Source organism: Hyperolius riggenbachi, chromosome 1 (assembly GCF_040937935.1).
Source record: "Hyperolius riggenbachi isolate aHypRig1 chromosome 1, aHypRig1.pri, whole genome shotgun sequence".
Taxonomy (NCBI): domain Eukaryota; kingdom Metazoa; phylum Chordata; class Amphibia; order Anura; family Hyperoliidae; genus Hyperolius; species Hyperolius riggenbachi.
Window position 1 is genome coordinate 365,777,772 of NC_090646.1, and position 20,304 is coordinate 365,798,075.

A 20,304-nucleotide genomic window follows, 5' to 3' on the forward strand; every position below is an offset into this window, starting at 1 on the left:
CACAAACAACAATAAGAAGCTTAGAGCGGACCTGAACTCTTGACAGGACATAAGAAAAAACAGAGAAAACAGAGAAATGTACCCTGTATGTATTTCAAGAGTTTAGCCTAATTCCCCCCTCATTTGTGTCTAATCACAAATTGTAATTTGATCTCTCCCGTGTCACATGACTGCCACGGCATAGATGGCAGATAAGCTCATTTGAAAGCACAGGAGGTTAACAATAGGTCTGCTTCTATGAATGCAGGAAGTAGAAACAGAGCAGATTTATTTTAGGATTTGTATCAGCTGTAACAAAGAAAAGTTTTTTTGTTTAAAGGATATTATGCTGTTGTATATCTTTTAGAGCAGAGGGGAGGTTCTGAGTTCAGGTCCTCTAACTGGAGTTCTACCCTTCCTGGTAATTGGCAAAACAAAGTCCACCTTTATTTCCTTTGCCTTAGTAAACAAGTATACTTATGTACTGTATATCTTGACCATGGCCATACCCCACAACAGTAACTTATTTATGTACGCAATATGAAAAATGTAATCCATGCATAGCATCTGAAATAAAATCATACTTAGCCCCATTTAATAGCTTACCTCATTGAATGACGACAAATTAAGCTTTTTGGCTATGAACTTCTTTAGATGCAAGACTGTTGCTTGGGCTGAACACCGTATCCATTTCCGTTTGAGGCCACGCAACTTACTGCTATTGCATTCTAAGCATATACTGACCTGTGAAGGAGAAAGGAAAACACTGAAGACGCATCAGCTAATAGATTACGATGCCAGTCTAGATTTAATGCAGTGCCACTTAAAAGACGGCAGAAGCAACTAAACCTGACAGAGAGTGGTGCAGCCACTGCTACCCTCTAGAAACACTCATCACTGAGCAGCTCTGACCTTGCTAGCTGTAGTTCCTAAATTATCTCAGAATTTAGACTCATTCAGACCAACATTAACTGTCCACATCTGTGATTCTATACCAGCCAAATAAGAGCCTTCCTTCACGTATTAGAACAATATAAATCTATAGAAAGGAAAGACTTGGTGACATGGCAGCGATAGAACAATGCCCAAAAGACACAAAATCTTCCTTTGTGTCACAATCAATGTCTCTAATAAATTCCATCTTTACATGCCTGAAAGTAGCAGCTATATATAGAAAGCAGCTGAATGAAAGCACTCAGCATGAACAGATACACAGGTCACACAAATGTCAACCTGCATTGTGTCTCCCTCCAAGCTCATTATGCACAGGCCCTGCCTTTCCATCCTAATAGCCATGATTAGATTGCTTTTGTCAGTATACAATGAATACACTGGCAAGGAGATATACCAGAAAAAAGGGAAAGTGATCTTCAGATCGTTAATACGAAATTATTTTTTACTCCCAAGTTCAAGGACTGAGTGACATTACACTGCATTTCATGAATGAAGCATACCATTTACTCAGTAATCAATACAAAAAGAAGGTTTTTTTTTTCTTGTTTCTATAAGACTATCTGACCTCAAGTTTACCACACAGCTTATTTTTTAAGTGGATTTCATTACTGTATATTCTGGCGTATAAGACGCCCTATCCTCTTACCGCCTCTCAGATCTCGCTGCAGAGGACTGTATTGAAGCAGCACATGCTCACATGTGCGAGATCTGAGAGGCAGAGAAGGATGTAAATAGGATACAGGGGTGGGCCAGAAGGGTGAAAGCGGCGTGTTTTATGGGCATAGCGCAATCTATTCTTCCTTACCGCTCTGATAAACAGGTAGACAAGAAGAGCTGACCAATCCACAATGTGCCACGTCTCCTCTAAACACTTCCTAACGTCACCCCCCATTCCTGAAGTCTGGTGGAAGGTAAACTGGGGTAAAGAAGAAAGAAAGGCCTTTGCTGCCATGGCCATAGATGTAATGCCACCCCCACTCCCTTGCTTCTCCTCCATCCCACTCCAATAGGTTATGGTGATGTTAGTAGTGGAAAATGCCCATTTTCAAGTACCCTTGGCATTCTGGATCAAAGAATATCTATTCCAACTAGAAGCTAGATTAAACATATCTGAGTACCTGTTCGTCACTTCTGTGGTAGTCATGGTCTTCTTCTTGTTGTTGTTGTTTTTCTTCTGTTGACTCCTTATTTGTATTTTCTTCTGCCTTAGTTTCACCTTATATAAAAAGACAGTAATTCGATGATATAGCATATGGAATGAGCAGATGTATGGTTGCTACTGTATTTAAAGTGAAATCAAGCTACTTTAAAAACATAAGTTAGAAGGTAAGAAGGAGAACGGGAGACTGAGGAATAGTAATTAACATACAATTAACCACCTGAAAGAATAGACCTGTAGCCTTTAGAAACAAAAGGTGGCCATATATCTAGCAATTCTAATTTAATCAACAAAGCGATCAACTTTATTATATGAACAACTTCACTGTGGTTGATCAAAAGTCGATCAACTATGGGGTAGTAGCCTGCCCACTACAAGCGATATCATATGCGATTCACTTTCACAAATCTAGCTGACCAATGTTGTGCCTCCCTAGCTTGAATGCAAAAAGCGATTCAGAGTTGATCGATTATAGATGAACAGAAGCCAATTCCTGTGCGATTGACTGATAGCTTTCATCTGCTCAATCGACTAAGGTGGTCGATCTGACATGATAGCAGCCACTTTTCATCCATTGGGCATACTGGAACACACTCTATTCTCTCTTGAGTCAATAAAATTATGTAATTGAATGGTCAATCGTACAGCCAAATCGCTAGATGTGTGGAGACCTTAAATCTTACTTATTTAAAAACATAAGCTTACACAATGAACAGCCCTCTTTGGCGAATCAAAATCCCTAACTTTAAAGCAAAATACAACACCACCTTACAAGAATAAGGACACATGCATGACAAAATGTTCTAAAACTCACCATTTCTAATGGCTTCTACGTGTTGTTTAACTGTACACATTTCGCCTTTAATGTCACCAGGTACTTCCATTCCAAGTTTATGATAGAATTCTCTTTGTTTTCGGATTTCCGCTAATGTAAAGAAAAATAAGATATTATTAAACAAATGGCCAATTCTTACGGAGCTGCACTTTGTAACTGTACAAACTAGTATGTGGCTGTGAAATTTGGTATTTGATGGTTAAATATGGAAAATTGTACCTTACATCTTTAAGAAGGTTTTATAGATCGGCTCCTTACATCAACCAGAATCTACTTAAAGTACAGTAAGATTTAACCAGATTATCAATAGACACTTGCTTAATAAACAATAATAAGATTAGGCTCATAGATAGCAAAAATCAGTGAGATGCTGATATGTAATATGCCAGAGTAACATATCAGAAATTTTCTGATGTTACTGTAGCCATACATTTAAAGCAGAAAATTGAATTGGGGACTGTGGCATGGAGGAAACAGGTTTGTAACAGCATACAATGCAAGTACGCGTTCTGCTGCTATGGATGAGACTAAGTGCTGTTGGCATGGCACATGATAAAGGGGCAGGGTGAGTTGGACGACAATGCCCTCCACTTAGACCATCAGCCAAACAGACCACTTGCTGACACAACAAACTAAATCGGAAGCCATTGTACACACACTAGACCACGGCCATGCTTGGGTCAACCACAAGGCATGCCCATACCTTACAAGTAAGCCCTTTTCGTAGTGTGAAATATTTTTCTCGGATGAAAAAACAAGTGGATTTTTGTAGCACAGTTTTATATTAGCATTGTGTTTCTATGGCAACACTAAAAGCATTGAATGAAGAATCTCCACTGATGCATTGCTGCACCTTGGACCAAACTTTGCAGGTTGAAACAGTGCGTATGGTTTACTCTGCAGATTGTAGGACAGCAGTAGATGTTTGCTACGACTTGCTGATGTAGGATACCTATTGCCAGCTTGAGCAAGACAGTGATTAGATAAGAAATAAAACAACTTTTACCTCATTTTGTTTACTTCAACAGTAATAAGTTTGAGAAGCAGAAAGAGATTAAAGCCAATCTCCAATGCAATCTCTTTTTTGTGGGTAATGGGACCCAGTAACAGTAGTATTACATGGTGTATAGAGTCTTAAACTGAGTATATACTATTTTTTTTTTATCAAGTCATTTAATTTGAAGTAAAAATAGAATAAAGGTATGTAAAAACTAAGGTTATGTTGGTCACACGCATGAAAACACACATGAGTCCCTCGCCGTGCTCCTGTGGACTGCCGTTCAGCTGCGATCAGCCTCAATAACTTGCTCCATGATGTCCGTTCAGGTCTACTGCGCATGCGCAATAAGTTGGTGCATGTGCAGAAGACCTAGACTGGATGCGACTGCGCATGTTACAAGGGCTGATCGCTGCTGAACAGCAGACCGGAAGAAGATGGCGAGGGACTCGCACGTGTTTATGGGGAGGGAGGAAGCCCTAAAGTATCAATTTTTTAGATTTGTTGATCTCTGGTTTCTTTTAAAAATACACATTGCATAGTTAAGATGGTCAATGAGATGTTAATCATTCTGCCTGCATGCAATTTTAGTGCAAAAACCTATATGCAGGTTGGAACTGCACGTACACCTCCTGTGGTTTGTGAATGGCCCGTTCCAATTTGCCAACAATTTCCATTAAATCTGCAAGCCAGAATTATTGGATCTCATTGCCCATCACTATTATCAAGTAATGTGCACATGTATTGTATAGAACGAGAGTGTGTACATACATTGCAATGACAAAGTAAGTGTATACACAGTATTAATACCTATGTGAGAGTATGGTTATATGCTGCTGTAAATATGTACAGTGTAGCCTGTGTGGGTTCATGAGCTGTAGCATTGAGAAACAAACTTAATACAGACATTTAATAATTGTCCCCTGGAATGACCACAGGTGTAGTTAATGAAGGAGGGCATGACATTATACAGGAAGGGGTGTGGCTGAACTTCTGAATCAGGAAGCCCAGCCAAACTCCCAAACTTCACAGTGGCTCAGCAGATAATTCTCAGTGAAAGCAGCCTGTGTTGGAAGGGAGTATTGTGACAGTTACCAGTACTTTAGTTATGGAGAATATTCTTCATATATAGTAAGATTGAGGTATGTTGTTCTTACAATATTCAATGTAAATTATGTAAATTACTTCCTTTAAAATGTAGAGTATTATAGGGGTGTGCAAAAAGAAATAAACGTTTTTCTAAAATGCAAAGAAAACCTTCTTAGTGTAGAGGTATAGAGCTTCACTTTATGAAATATAATTATCTGAAAATGTAAGCATCAGCCTTTCAACTCCAATAAGGCTCCACCCCCACCCCACTACTCAATCGCATGGCTTGCACCTGCAGGACTGTGCATGGCTACTTAGTGTCAGACACTTCTTTAATGCTACTATAGTGTAAAAAAATAAAATAAAAAATACACCATACCTTCTTGGAGTCCTGGCACCAGTTTGTAAACAATATCTTGCATTGTTCGGTCATGACTACAAAACAAAAGACACTGATGATGAAGCAAATATTGTACATGCTTCTACATGATCAATGATCACACCATGTATTCATGTACTCCGAGCTCTATATTTTGGACTGCATTATAGAGAACATTTTTTTAAGATCACACGCATAAGTGGTGTGATCTTAAAATAATTTCAGCCTATTACAATTATGCAAGAACAAAAAAAAGTTAATACACATTTCAAATGTTTGCCTGCATAGCTCACATATCTCTTTGCATTGCCTTTGTACTGGATTTTAGAGCCTCCATACTGGGATTTCCACCTAGAGCACGAAGGCTTGCTTCTTTGTTTCATGCCTTCACTTTCTTTGAAACCCAATCCAGACATTTTTGCTTGATCTAGTGACGTGTTTATGAGACCAGCAGATCCCCACCATATAATCGATCATGGAGAGGGATGAACTGATCATGCCCGATCACAGCAGTTCATTCTAGAAACATCTCGTCTTCAATGAAGTTTAACATACTCAGGGATATTTATATATTACATTGACTAATGCTCAGAAATATAGCACCTTTATCCGCATGGCAGATGGACTCCCTTATATCCCGTATTCTTCTCCATTTTAAACCATCATTTTTACCATGTTGTTTTTTTGCTTCCTAATGCCAAGAGAAGCGTTTATACTCAGCATTTTTTTTTTTAGTTTTTTTGGATTACTTTAAAGCGGTATTGTCACCATAAAAATCAAATTTCAACAGCAACTGGTCTGAGTGTATTAAGTGATAAAGATGCTAATCCTGCATCCAAACCTTTTTTCTGCTGTTCTGGTTTGGAGTTATTACATACTATAGGAGCACTGGCCCTAGTGCCAAAAAGTTGAATGCTGGGAGTTCTTTTTATCTATAATATATTCCTCCTCTTCTATTTATTTCCCTGCCTAGCTGATCACTTGTGTTTAAAAGCAAGGTTGAGGGGACTCAGTGATTGGATGTGTAAATAAGACAAAAAAAAGGACTCTGGGAGGAGGGCAGCTAATGAATACACAATGAGCCAGAGAAGGGAGGGGGGGAACAAGAGTAAGGGAGGATATGATGTCAGCATTAGCTTGGCAAGATGGCCACTGCCTAGAAAAGGATTTTCTGCTTTTCTTTAGTAAAATTCACAGGAATCATTACGTGGATAGCACAATACATCTGTTATGTAAGTAGAGGTAGTATTTATCTACTTATATATGTGGTTTTTATTTCTAGGTTAGCATGGGTGTCGCTTGTTCTTTAATAGGTCTCATAGTGTGGTAGCAAGGCTCATTTAAGAAACATGTTGTGCCAAGCCAGCAACTGATTCACAGCTTATTGGCTCCACCACAGACATCAATAGGGTACTTCCCTGAGTCGAGTCAATGTTCTTACCAGGCTCTTTTAGCTGGGTGCTTCACCCGGCTAATTTTAGTGAGCACCAGGCTGTCATTGGCTAGCCTCCTCATCCTATACTCACCTCTGAGCTCCTCTTCAAGCTGAGGTAGGATGTGGAGGACATGGGCATGCTGGCCTCGCTCTGCACCAGCCATCGGGTCGCGGTCTGCAGGTCGATGAGAACATCAGCTGTTTGGGGCCCACGTGCAGAATGCAGAAAGCACCGCAGCAGACATGAGGGAGCAGGACGGAATTTTGATCTACCGCCGCTGCGGTTGATCTACGCCGCCACTGCTGCTGCTAGACCACCGGCACCCGCGTCGATCCCACCATTGCCCTGCAGCTCGTCATCCAAGATAGCTCCCTGCAAAGAGGCCCCCATCCTCCAGACATTCCAGCCACAAGGGATGACACCATGTAGGCCACCAACCACCGCCACGGATCTGGAGCAAGCACCATCTTCTGCTGGCTCCTGGCACAAGCTGTGTGGGTCTGCCCAGCTGACTTGTCTCTCTAACATCGCCGCCACGTGAGGTCTTCAGCTGCATGCAGGAGGCCACACAGGATCCTTTACAATCTGGCAAGGCCACCCACAGTGCTGCTGGAGTGTTCAGTCGACCTTGCTATTTCACTGCACCCTCGTTCCTGTGCTCCATCCATCATCTGCCTGCTGCCAGTAATAAGGTCATCAGCCCACACACTGGGGCAGGCAGCTGTGCTCCGCTGTAGCCATGCCACCCCAACAGCCTCTCTATGTTCAGCAAGGGTGTTGGAACTCTTTTCACTGCCATCATGTGGGCTACATTCGCGCTGGCCTACCTGTTCCTCACCGACCAGTCTGCACTGCCCGGATCCCCCGAGCAAAACTAGCCATCAGGAAACTAACCAGCCAGGTCACACTGTAATTCCGAAGTGGACTCCATTCTCACTGTTATTTTTTCACCTTCTCCCTTTCCTTATCTTTCTTTTCTCTCCTATCTCTTCCCAGGTCGGACCGCGGGGCATCCGATTCAAAGTATCGCTGCAGAAGCGTTTTGAGTGCCGTTTACGGCAACGGATTACACCGCTGGGCCTTCTCCTGGTCCATCCTTTATGAATCTCTCCATCTATGCTTTATATCTTATGCCTGTATAAGCACTGAACCTACTGTATGTATCTGTATGCACTTTATGTATATGCTGTATATCTACTGTATGCCTTTCTACTGTACCACCACCAACCCGGTTGTGCCAAAATCAATTCCGGGTACAACTTTTGTTGTACTTGGCGAAATAAATTTTGATTCTATTCCTATGCTGTAAGCAGAGTTGCACAGAGAAGTGCCACCCCTGCATTCCACACATGGTGCCCCACCTGGCCATTTTTTCATACCACCAGACTGGGGGAAAAAAACTCTGGGGAGAACAGTGTCCATTTAGCAGTGGAATCATGTCTATAAGCCCAAATGCCTTCACATGTATATGGGGGCTTTAATCTTAAAATAGCCATTTCTATTTACAGCCAAAAGTAAAAAAAAAAATTATCTCAGAAATCATCTGGAATTATTTAGAAGTCAGTTCTATTGGCAATAATGAGAAAAAGTCCAAAGTTAGGCACCCATTGTTAAAATGTGCTGGCTTCCTGGCTCAGGGGATTTGTCTAGTCCTGTTTAACAGCCCAGGGTTGACGAGTCAAGAGATTCCTTATGCTGGGAATACACTGTTCGTTTCTGCCGCAGATAGATGGCTCGATTGATAATTCCGACATGTCCGATCTTCCATTCAATCATTTCAACGCTCAATTTCCCATAGACATGAATAGAAATGGATACAAAAAATGAGCGGAAGATAAGAGAATCGACTGCAGGATCGAGCAGCAAAAATGATCGAGCAGCAAAAAACGCATTGTGTATTCCCAGCATTAAGAGACACAAATAGGTCAGGAACTCTTCAGGAACTTGGCAGTCTAACAGTATGCAATCTGAGGCAGATAATGGACCTAAGGCTGGTAAAAATATTACCAGTACTAACACCAGGGGAGCACCGCCCGTTACTCTATTAGCACCACGCACATTAAAGTGGATCCGAGACGAACTTTTGCCTTCTTCATTTAAGAGCCCCTTGCATCCAGTTAATTGTGCATTTTTGGTTCTGATTTTTTTTTTTTAATTATTAATTATGCCTAATTTCACTTTAAAGTAGTAAGCCATGCCCCCCCTTCTCCCAACGCCGCGGCGTTAGTTCCCATGCAGCTTTGAATCATGGGAACAAACTGTGGCGAGGAGGAGGCGGCTTAGGAGGAGGCATGGGCGTTCCAGGCAGGGGCTGCTGTAGCATGAGCAGCACAGTGGCGTTTACGAGAAGTGACACCTGGGCTGAAATGACAGGGCACTGTAGTGAGGACGCACTCACCATGGCCCCCCTCCTGTGCCTGTGTATGCGCAGCGTGTAATTGATATAGTTTATCAGCTCTGCTACTACTGGATGTTTCCTCCGTGTTGAATCAGCGCGCAGGCAGAAATGATAGTACACTATCCATCCAGCAGCCGAACACTGGCCGCTGTCACTTCTCTGCATGTCCTGTGATTACACGGGACATGCAGGGAGAGAAGGCAGAGAGCAGCCGGCTGCTGGATAGATAGTGTACTATCATTTCTGCCTGCGCGCTGATTCAACACGCAGGAAACATCCAGGAGTAGCAGAGCTGATAGACTAACAATTACACGCTGCGCTGACACAGGCACAGGAGGGGGGCCATGGTGAGGGAGGGATGGGGAACATCATCTATAGCAGCGTCGCTGTAGGATCGGATGTCAGGTACTTTAGCTGCAGCCCCTGACTATCCCTTTAGCTTTTATTGCTCCCCATCCTGACTTCTCACCCCCCCCCCCTCTACTCTGACTGACCCTTTCCTCGCCCTCATGCTGCAACCTGTCACACGGGATTTCAGAGGCAAGGGGAGGAGGGGGAGTGGAGTTATCACAGGCTGAGGCGTGGAGATGCAAATAAGCTTGGCTGTGTAATGATGACAATCATAACATGGCCGCTCTCATTGTATCACAGGAAGAAATAACCATAAACTGTTAAGGCTGTGTGCAAAAAGATATGCTGTGTAAACGATCTAAACTTTAGATAAGATATAAAGACGTGTTACTTGTTATAGTTAGTTTTTCACCTCGGATCCACTTTAAGGTAACCCCTGCAGCGCTAATAATTTACCGGCCTTTTGTGTATTAGGCCCAAGGTTTCTTCACTAAAATAATCATCTTTTAGCATGAAAAATAAAGGCATATTTTTAACATTCAAAGCTTATTTGTTTGAGATGTTTAAATACTAAACTATTTACATTTTTTATAAGGAAAATATGAACTACAGTTTTACAAATCCTTGTCCGATATGTGTGTGGAGCTACACCTGCTGATCAGACTGGTTAGTTCTAAAAGTATAAATTTATCTTGGCTTAAAGTGTACCCGAGGCGCCAAGTGGCACAAGCAGATAAACAATTGCATGTACAGTGCAAAACATATAAATAACCAGGCTGTTTTACTTGTTGTATTTTCTGCCTGAAAGAGTAACTTTTTAGGCACAGAAGTTATTTTTTATTATTTTTTAGTGATCGCTTCTGTCTTGTTGGGAATATAGTAAACCTCACTGATATGCAGATTACAGCCAAAAAAGTTTTCCTGGCAGAATACAACTTCTGAAAGCAGAAGGAGATTTAAAAAAGTCAATAGTTCTTGTATTTTAACTTTGGGACACTTATTAGGCTGCCACTGAGCAGAAGCAAGAAAACATTCAATCTACTTTGTAAACGTTTAAATATAAAATAAAACCATGGGATATCTAAAATGTCAATTTTAGGAGTAGGAGGATAAATATAATTGTTTATCTCATAGTTTATTTTCACCTCGGGTTCACTTGATACACACACTAAATAAGGGTCGTTCTCCATTACATATTTTTCTTTTTCTTTTAGAAGTTTCTTACTGGTGCTTCAATTTTCTTAGCAATGAAAAATTGAAAAGGGAAAAAAAAAAAGCTTCATTCATTACAACAGACTACACACGCACAGGAGGTAGCAGGCACAGTACATAAGCATTTGGACATGATATTGAGCGCTGACAGAAGGAAACAGTACATTTTCTACTGCTTCTTCTCATTAGCGTCTAAGCACTGTTCTAGAGCACTGGGTAATTTCACATTAGCATTCAAAGAATGATATATACCAGTTCCATGTGGGCTCTGTTCCACCACAGTGAATGGAACTGTGCCTTAATAGAGCAAAAATACAGTCAAAGCATCTCTATTCAGAAGCTACAGTAAACCTCTAAAGTCAAATACAAGCGCTGCTCAAAACGTGGGGGGAAAAAAAAGACTTAAGATCATGAAACATTTTTATCTTACAACAATCCCTTTTGAAGCAAACCTTTTCCTAATGTAGAGTTCAAATAAACATGATCTTGCAGTAAAACAGAAGCTTACCACAGAATTCTGTTACTTCTTTATAATAATGTAATCATGCACTTTTGCTGTCTGTGTTTTGCCCGCACTGAAGCTGCCATCTTTCTTGCAATGCCAACAACATGTATAGAACAGGGAAAATGAACAGGGTTTTGACCTGCTCTGCTGGGCATCACCTAAGCCTGTCCTAGGGTAGTGTAACATGCCACAGAAATGCAGAGTGATTTATATGCACAAGAAAGTCCATTATAATGGATTTATTGTAAACAGTAAGTGGCCATACGAAATAATTAGTGTACAGGTAGTGCACTAATGTACAGGAAGTGCACTAATGTTAATATGGAGATCTACAGTTTGTATACAGTTTTCTATCTTGGTTGAAAACTTTTACTTTTTTTTCTGGTGCTACTTTTCATTATGTGCTAGGCAAGAGTTTGGGTCCGCTTTAATAGGAAATAAATAGGTCAGCCTCCATATCCCTCTCACTTCAGTTTTCCTTAAAGCTGATCCTATTGATCCATGGGAAGCATCAATTTTACAATTCTGTCACTGCATGGGAAAAACTGCTCTAAGCATCTTTCTCCCATCATAGAAAAGAGCCTCCCTATAGCGGTATATCTTTTAAAATATTGCTTCTAATATCTTCTCGGGGATGGGGGAGGGAGCGCTGTAAGCATTTCCCCCCCCTTGTAGTGTGGCTTTTAATTACACATGGCTAACCAATCCCATTCACATAATTCACTTACCCTATATACTGTAGCGGATGGCTCTGATGAATGACAATTCTGCATGTGGGACACGTGTTATTTTCTTCCAAATATTTCACCAAACAACTTCTACAAACTGGGAAGAGAAATACACTGGTTACTTAGAACATTTAGAGAGAGAGAACAGATCTAGTTACTGTTGTTTTCAAATACAGCACTAGTGATACACAGGCTCTTATACAGCACTGGCATATACTGCTGTGACCAGCAAGCACAGGGCACACAGGTTGTTCTTTGCAGCTAAACACTTATACCCTGTTGGCACACCACTTACAGTGTTCAGTGGATCCTAAAACAGAGCAGCGGAACATTTAAATGTTCAGAGTGAGCCTCCAGCTGTGCTTATCAAAACCACATGTAGACAAGGCAGGGATGCTTTATAGACAAGTCTGTGTACACAAAATATGATTATGGAGCATTTATAGCTTGTATTGTTTTAAAGTATAAAAGGCTAATTAAATCACTAATTAATATGCTCCTGAACTACCATCAGAGTATGTTTTGTGAACAGTTCTGGTTAAAATACCCAATTCAGCTTGCTAAGAGTGCTCTCTACTGTTCATTTCTTAGAATACAACTTTATGAAAGCCCATAGGGATGATAGATTGTTTAAAGGAAAACTGAATGAGAGGGATATGGCAGCTGCCATATTGATTTCCTTTTAAACAATGCAAATTGCCTGGCTATCCTGCTGATCCTCTGCATTTAATACTTTTATTCACAGAACCTGAACAAACATGCAGATCAGATGTTTGATGGATTTGCCACATGCTTGTTTCAAGTGTGTGATTCAGACACTCCTAGAGTCAAAGAGATAAGCAGGCAACTGGTATTGTTTAAAATGAAATAAATATGGCAGCCTCCATATTCCTTTCACTTCTGGTGTCCTTTCAGCTCACACAGCCAGAAGAACAACTAAACATTTTAAGTTCTCTGTAAATTGGTAATAGTACGAACTTCGAATTACTTTTGTTTATGGATGAAGTGTACAATTCAGTATCTGAATATCTGTTTAGAAACTTAAAGTGAACCTCCGGACTAAAAATCTGCTCAGCAGAACTGAAAAGGCTTGGTGTTTCTTTAACAGTTTCACAGCATCAGAACTTTGTTTTTCTTACCAAAGCATCATTTTAGCTGCATTTTTACCTAAGCTCCACCCATCAAAGAAAAAAAGCCCGGGCTTTTTTTCCATGATGCTGTGCAGAACATGATGGGATTTCCGATGTTGCTATTCACATTGCCTAGCAACTGGAAGAGGTGCTCAGGACACAGGACAGTTGGAACTGTGTCTTATGCTCCCTGTCACCTCTTTTCAACCAAAAAGATGGCTGCCATCATGAAATCAAACATTTGCCTGTTCTTTTAAAAACAGGGTGGGTAAGATATTATATTACCTATCTATTTTATTTAACATAACTAATGTAACTTAATGACAGTATGTTTGTTTAGGCTGGCGTTCCTCTTTAAGCTAAGCATACCCGGTTATATGTATTCTTCATCATGTAAATAATAAGTATATCCCAGGTAAGGATCATTTACTTGGATTACTTCCATACACCCCATACAATAATTATATTTCAGGTAAGCCCCCCTCTGCACTGCTTACCCAGCACTGCCCTAGCCCCATTCTGTAGAGCAGCACCATGCAAACCACCCTTTGTGCAATGAAACATCCAGTAAAAGATGTGTCCTGGTGCATTTCTGAGTGGTGGGGAGGAGTATCCTTATTCACTTGTAAAGAATGTGGCTACATCACTCTGTACTTCTCTGCAGTTAGCAGCAGTGTCAAACCATGTGCACCACTATCTGTAACAACAGGTCCTGAGATAGAAAATAGCTCTGTATAAGGTCAGTTGCACATATAAACGTATGCATGAAATACCATAGGTCCATCATCAAGTCCATTTCTGTACCCACACCAGCAACAGCAAAGCATCCACTGCAGAATCCATCTCTCACTGCATTCCCACAGCCAAACTAAAGACTAGCAGTCAATCCAATTCATAGCCTGTTATGGGAAAAGTACTCCCGGTACGGCAATTTGCCAAATATAACATGAAAGGGAACTTCAAATCCCTTCCATCAAGTAATCTGAAGTACTTGTCTTTAACCATTTCATTCCCATCAGTACAAACATCTTTCAGTACTGAGACATTTTTGTATCTCTGGTAGTGTGACATTTTCTCGAATCATGGCTCTTAGATCTGGTTCACACTGTTCTGGTGCATTACGCTGGGACATGTACACTGGATACAGAAAGCTTTATGCATTCACATGCACCTTTTTACATGTCTATTGTGAGTCTGTGCACTTCTTTACAACACAATGGAACATTTTTCTGAACAGAAAAACACATTGCTAGTCATATGAATGGCATGAGTCACACTGGACACTGCATTAGAAATATTTTTGCGTTGCGCAGAAATGCATACAGTATATCAGCACAACACATGTACAGTAGATATGAATCAGCTTTTATACAGCTGTTTGTTTTTGAAAGGCAAATGATGTTATAAGCAGCCTGTTCTCGCCTCACACTACAGAGTTATGAGGAGAGAACGGACTTGTAACGATTGTCCGTTACTCACCTTCCACCGCAGCCTGCACCGGCTACTGTTAGGACGATCCCTCGTTACCCTTCAGCCACAGAGTCCAACGCTGCACTCACCGTCTTCTCCCTCATGGTGGAGGAAGCCGACCCGAAGGACTTCCTGGTTCGGCGTCCTCTGTTGCTAGGCTCTCTTATTTGTCCTGGTGGTGGTGGGCGGAACTGCATCCTGCCTAATTAAGAGCCAGGGTATTTAAACCTTGTGGATGGATGGATGCTGTTGCATACATGGTCACAGCCACGGCGTTCTGGAACCACTCCCCCCTCCCTTCTCAACCAGGTTCCCTCTCAAGCTTCCCTATTGCTATTGCCTGTCTGTTACGTTGCCTTTGCCTAACCTGGGATCTCTGCCAGTAAGTCTCCCCTGTCAGCCTGCCAGTGTCCTGTTAGCCTGTATTCCCTGCCTATCACTCTCCAGCCTGACACTACCTATCACTTCCCTGGCCTGCCAGTTCATCCCTGCACGGTATCCCTGCAGCTCACTTTCCCATCAGTCACCTGCTTGTCACTCCTGTCCCAGGGACTCCCCCTGCATGCCCGCTCCCCTCTCCCTCTTTTCATCTAGCTCCCCTCTGGGGGATTCCCCTGCCTGTAAGTTCCCCTCTGGGAACTCATCCAGTCAGCTGCAGTATCCTGGGGATTCCTACATCTGTCCATTTCCCTCCAGGAACTCCTTTAGCAAGCTCCCATCCCTGGATTTCCCCCAACCTGTCAGTTCCTCTCCAGGAACTTCTACTGTCTGTCGCAACATCCCGTGGATTCTCCTGCCTGCCAGTTCCCCTCCGGGAACTTTCCCAGTCAGCCAGCTCCCTTCCTGGGGATTTCTCCAGCTGTCTGTTCCCCTCCAGGGAACCCCTCCCAGCCAGTTTCCCACTTCCCGGGTTTTCCCTGCCTGCCACCTCCCCTCTTGAGATTCCCTCCAGACTGCTCCCTTCCCAGGGATTACTCCAGCTGACCGTTCCCTTCCTGGGAATCCCCACAGTCAGCTTCCCACCTCCCGGAATTACCAAGCCTGTCCGTTCCCTTCCTGGGACCTCCACAGTCTGCTCCATTCCCGGGTTTTCCGCTGTATGTCCATTCCCCTCCTGGGAACTCTTCCTGTCAGTACCTTATCTGGGATTCCCTTTAGGTTAGGCCTTCCTGCCCAGCAAGCTTGTCCTGGCCTGGATAGCTCAATGGTCTGGTCTGCTCAAACTCCCTCCTATACCGTTAGGTACCCACTGTTTTTCCCATCACTGGTGCGGTAGTGACGGGGGTCGTGACCTTGCAAGCACCAGGCAGCAAAGTAGTCTGCCACTCACTAGGGGTGACGGCCCATCATCGTTGTGGGCCGCGCTGGTGAAGACCCGTGCCTGCTTAGATCCCTCAATACCGGTGACAGAATCTACAGAACCCAGGTGGTTCGCAAGAACCCTGATAGGACTAGCATGCCCTCTCCTTGCACGAGATTGTTAACTACTAAACAACCGCCTCACGCCAATTGGCATGATCACGGCGGCAGCCCCAGGACCGCCTAACAGTGTGCATTCTTGGGGGCGTGTTCTGCTGGGGAACGCGCGCTAATGCGCGTGCATCCCCGCCTGAATGACAGAGCCCGGAGGGGGGGGGGGAAATCACTTTTGTGCTTAGTTGAGCAGCTCTGCAGCGAGGCCTTAAAGCTGCAGTGGCCTTAATTGTAAAAAATAGACTTGTCACTAGGGGGGTGTAAGCCCAGGGTCCTCAAGTAGTTAAACAGGTTAATAGCAATCACAGTGTAAACTGTCTCCACCGTGACAGCTATAGTTGAAGAGGATATTCTTGCAATGGACCATTAGCTGTAAAAATATTAGCAACATTTTAATGTGGAGCACTTGATGCGTATAGTATGTAGTGAATTATGGAGGAATCATTTGCTCATATCCACAGACATATCTGCAAAGAAGGATAGACATTTTCCTTTGCCAATTACCCAGAGCTTTATTGGTGTACAGTCTATGCTGAATGTTTGCTGTGGGATAAGCACCTCTGTGCATCCACTCAACAGCAGAGGCTCGGGCTGCCGGCCAGAGATATGGGGAATCTGCTAAAAGCCACTCATAGTGGATTTCAGCAATGCATCCCTCTAATTGTTTGCGGATCATGTAACAATGCTGCCCTCAAAATTCTCTGTACAAAAATGCTACTCACCTAGCTGTTATGCTGATCCTCTGCTTCTAAGGCTGCTCACACACTACAAGTCTTGAAAAGTATTATATATATATATATATATATATATATATATATATATATATATATATATATATATATATATATATATATACATATACACATACACACATATATATACATACATACATACACATATATATATACACATATATATACATATATATATATACATATACACACATACATACATACATACATACATACATATACACACACACACAGGGAGTGCAGAATTATTGGGCAAGTTGTATTTTGGAGGAATAATTGTATTATTCAACAACAACCATGTTCTCAATGAACCCAAAGAACTCAATATCAAAGCTGAATATTTTTGAAAGTTGTTTTTAGTTCGTTTTTAGTTTTAGCTATTTTAGGGGGATATCTGTGTGTGCAGGTGTCTATTACTATGCATAAGCTTCCAAGATGGCGCCGGACTCTGATGCCTCGGCCACAGGGCTCCGGCCTTTTTTGCTTTTTTAGGAGGAAATCTCTCCTCCACTCACCTCTGAGCTTCACCTCTTGCTGAGGTAGGAGGCGGAGGACATGAGTACTGCCGGTCCAGCTCTGCAACGGCCACGGATCGGCATATGACGGCGAGAGGATCAGCTGCTGCCCACGTGCAGTGCGCAGGCATGGAGAAGCAGCACGGAGCTCTCTGATCTGCCGCCGCTGCCCCCGGACCATCGGCGACCATCTGAGACACCTCACAGGCCCCCCTCCCTAGTCCACTGGGGAGGATGTGGGGACACGGGAGAGCTCTCCACAGCGATCCATCAGCCGCATGACGGCGGCGGCATGCCAGCTGATCGGGGCCCACGTGCCGATTGAAACTCCACCGCCGCTGCCCGGTCTGCTGAGGGATCTGTGTAGCCTGCCGCTGCTGGAGACACATGCCACACTAGCAGCTCTCCACCGCTGCTGCCGGGTCCTGGATCAGCGTCTGCCTTTTTACGCAGACATAGCAGGCCACTGATCCCGGATTGCTGCGCCGAGCCAGCCACCGCCACAACAGGAGGCTTCAGAGACCGCAGGACCTCACACCTAAGCAGGGCGAGCTGCCGACACAGAGCTCAGGGTCCACGTGCTGCGGGCCGCATAGTCACCGCTTCCTGCGGGACCTCCCATGTGGACAAGATCCTCAGCTGAGCTCCAGAGAGGGGCTCCACCACCATCTCCACCATCTGCAGCCTCCAGCCTGCTCGGCCACCCAGGATCTAACTCTGCCACTGCTGAGGACCGAGCCAGCCTGCACCACCACCCAGCCCTGAAGATCAGCTGCCCACCTGCCAACATCGGAACCGGACGACAGGCATGGACACTTCTCGGACTGATTGTTGGTCCCAGGGGTGTTATTAAAACTGCAGCCCTAAAAGGCCTCTGTCTCTCTCCTATTGCCTTGGTTCTGTCTCTTTCTTAGCTATCCCTTCTCTCTATCTCTCTCTCTATCCACTCTTTTCCAGGACACACTGCGGGGCACCTGGAACTGCTACGGAGCTGAGTGAGCACCACCAGTAGATGGGCAGGCTGCTTCCCTCACATAGCACCCCAGACTCCCCCACGCGTCCCTCACTACACTTATGTGCTGTATGTATATATAGGTATAGGCTTACTTGGATACTGTACCTGATTGTATGTGTTGGATTGCATGTATGTGTTTGTACCATCTCCGACCCTGTATGAGCCAAAAATAATTCCGGGTACAACCCCCGTTGTACTTGGCGAAATAAAATGATTCTGATTCTGATAATTATTAGGCAACTTAACAAAAAACAAATATATACCCATTTCAATTATTTTTACCAGTGAAACTAATATAACATCTCAACATTCACAAATATACATTTCTGACATTCAAAAGCAAAACAAAAACAAATCAGTGACCAATATAGCCACCTTTCTTTGCAAGGACACTCAAAAGCCTGCCATCCATGGATTATGTCAGTGTTTTGATCTGTTCACCATCAACATTGCGTGCAGCAGCAACCACAGCCTCCCAGACACTGTTCAGAGAGGTGTACTGTTTTCCCTCCTTGTAAATCTCACATTTTATGATAGACCACAGGTTCTGAATGGGGTTCAGATTAGGTGAACAAGGAGGCCATGTACCGTATTTTTCGGACTATAAGACGCACTTTTTCTCCCCCAAAAGTAGGGAGAAAAAGTTACTGCGTCTTATAGTCCAAATGTAGCAGTTTTTCCTATTCTGCCACCCGTCTTTTTTGAGCTGTAATTACCGGTAATCCTAATGAGGTCCGGGGTTGCGTCTCTGAGCAGCATAGCAGCAGCCATGGTAATGACTGGCAATGCTTGTGGCTGGCTGTGATGTTTTTCTGTCCCTGCATCAGCGCAATCTTAGGTTTCCTAGGGGCATAGCAAGAGCCGCTGTGATCACCGGCGTGACTAATGTTTTTCTGTCCATTCATCAGCGCGAACCGAAGTTTTCTAGCTGCATAGCAGGTGCCGCTGTGATGACCGGCATGGCTTCGCTTGCTTTCTTTCCCTCCATCTGCCCGTGCATCTGCCCCGCTTAACGCTGCATAGCAGGAACCGCTGTGATGACCGGCATGGCTTCGCTTGCTTTCTTTCCCTCCATCTGCCCGTGCATCTGCCCCGCTTAAGCACTGCATAGCTGTGATGACCGGCATGGCTTCGCTGGCTTTCTTTCCCTCCATCTGCCCCGCTTTACCGCGATCCAAAGTTTTCTAGTTGCCGCTGTGATGATCGCCGTCACTTCATCAGCAGCACGATTCTGGCAGGGAAACACCATAGATCTTCAGCCGCTATAACGGCAATGTCCTCAGAGGCTTCCGTACTGCTTTGTGTATTGGGTGTCCCCGGCGCACGTGTGTGGCAGGTCATGAGAGGGCGCCAGTATGGAAGCCTCTGAGGACATTGCCGTTATAGCGGCTGAAGATCTATGGTATTTCCCTGCCAGAATCGTGCTGGTGATGAAGGTACAAAGTCACGGCGGCAACTTGGAAACTTTGGATCGCACTGAAGCGTCTTCCTTTAGCGCGCACGCGCAGATGGAGGGAAAGAAAGCCAGCGAAGCCATGCCGGTCATCACAGCGGTTCCTGCTATGCAGCGTTAAGCGGGGCAGATGCACGGGCAGATGGAGGGAAAGAAAGCAAGCGAAGTCATGCCGGTCATCACAGCGGTTCCTGCTATGCAGCGTTAAGCGGGGCAGATGCACGGGCAGATGGAGGGAAAGAAAGCAAGCGAAGTCATGCCGGTCATCACAGCGGTTCCTGCTATGCAGCGTTAAGCGGGGCAGATGCACGGGCAGATGGAGGGAAAGAAAGCAAGCGAAGCCATGCCGGTCATCACAGCGGTTCCTGCTATGCAGCGTTAAGCGGGGCAGATGCACGGGCAGATGGAGGGAAAGAAAGCAAGCGAAGCCATGCCGGTCATCACAGCGGCACCTGCTATGCAGCTAGAAAACTT

General features: G+C 43.9%; 1 protein-coding gene across 2 annotated transcripts in view; it reads right to left on the reverse strand.

Moving 5' to 3' along the window:
• The window catches only part of PCGF3 (polycomb group ring finger 3), a 130,099-nt gene that overhangs the window by 12,386 nt on the left and 97,409 nt on the right, over positions 1 to 20,304 (reverse strand). For both annotated transcript variants that reach the window (XM_068234258.1, XM_068234257.1), the window contains exons 3-7: positions 12,023 to 12,119; positions 5,393 to 5,448; positions 2,907 to 3,017; positions 2,052 to 2,149; positions 586 to 723 (exon numbers count right to left, since the gene is read on the reverse strand). In XM_068234258.1, the coding sequence (XP_068090359.1) occupies positions 586 to 723; positions 2,052 to 2,149; positions 2,907 to 3,017; positions 5,393 to 5,448; positions 12,023 to 12,119 (500 nt within the window). The remainder of the gene's footprint in view (positions 1 to 585; positions 724 to 2,051; positions 2,150 to 2,906; positions 3,018 to 5,392; positions 5,449 to 12,022; positions 12,120 to 20,304) is intronic.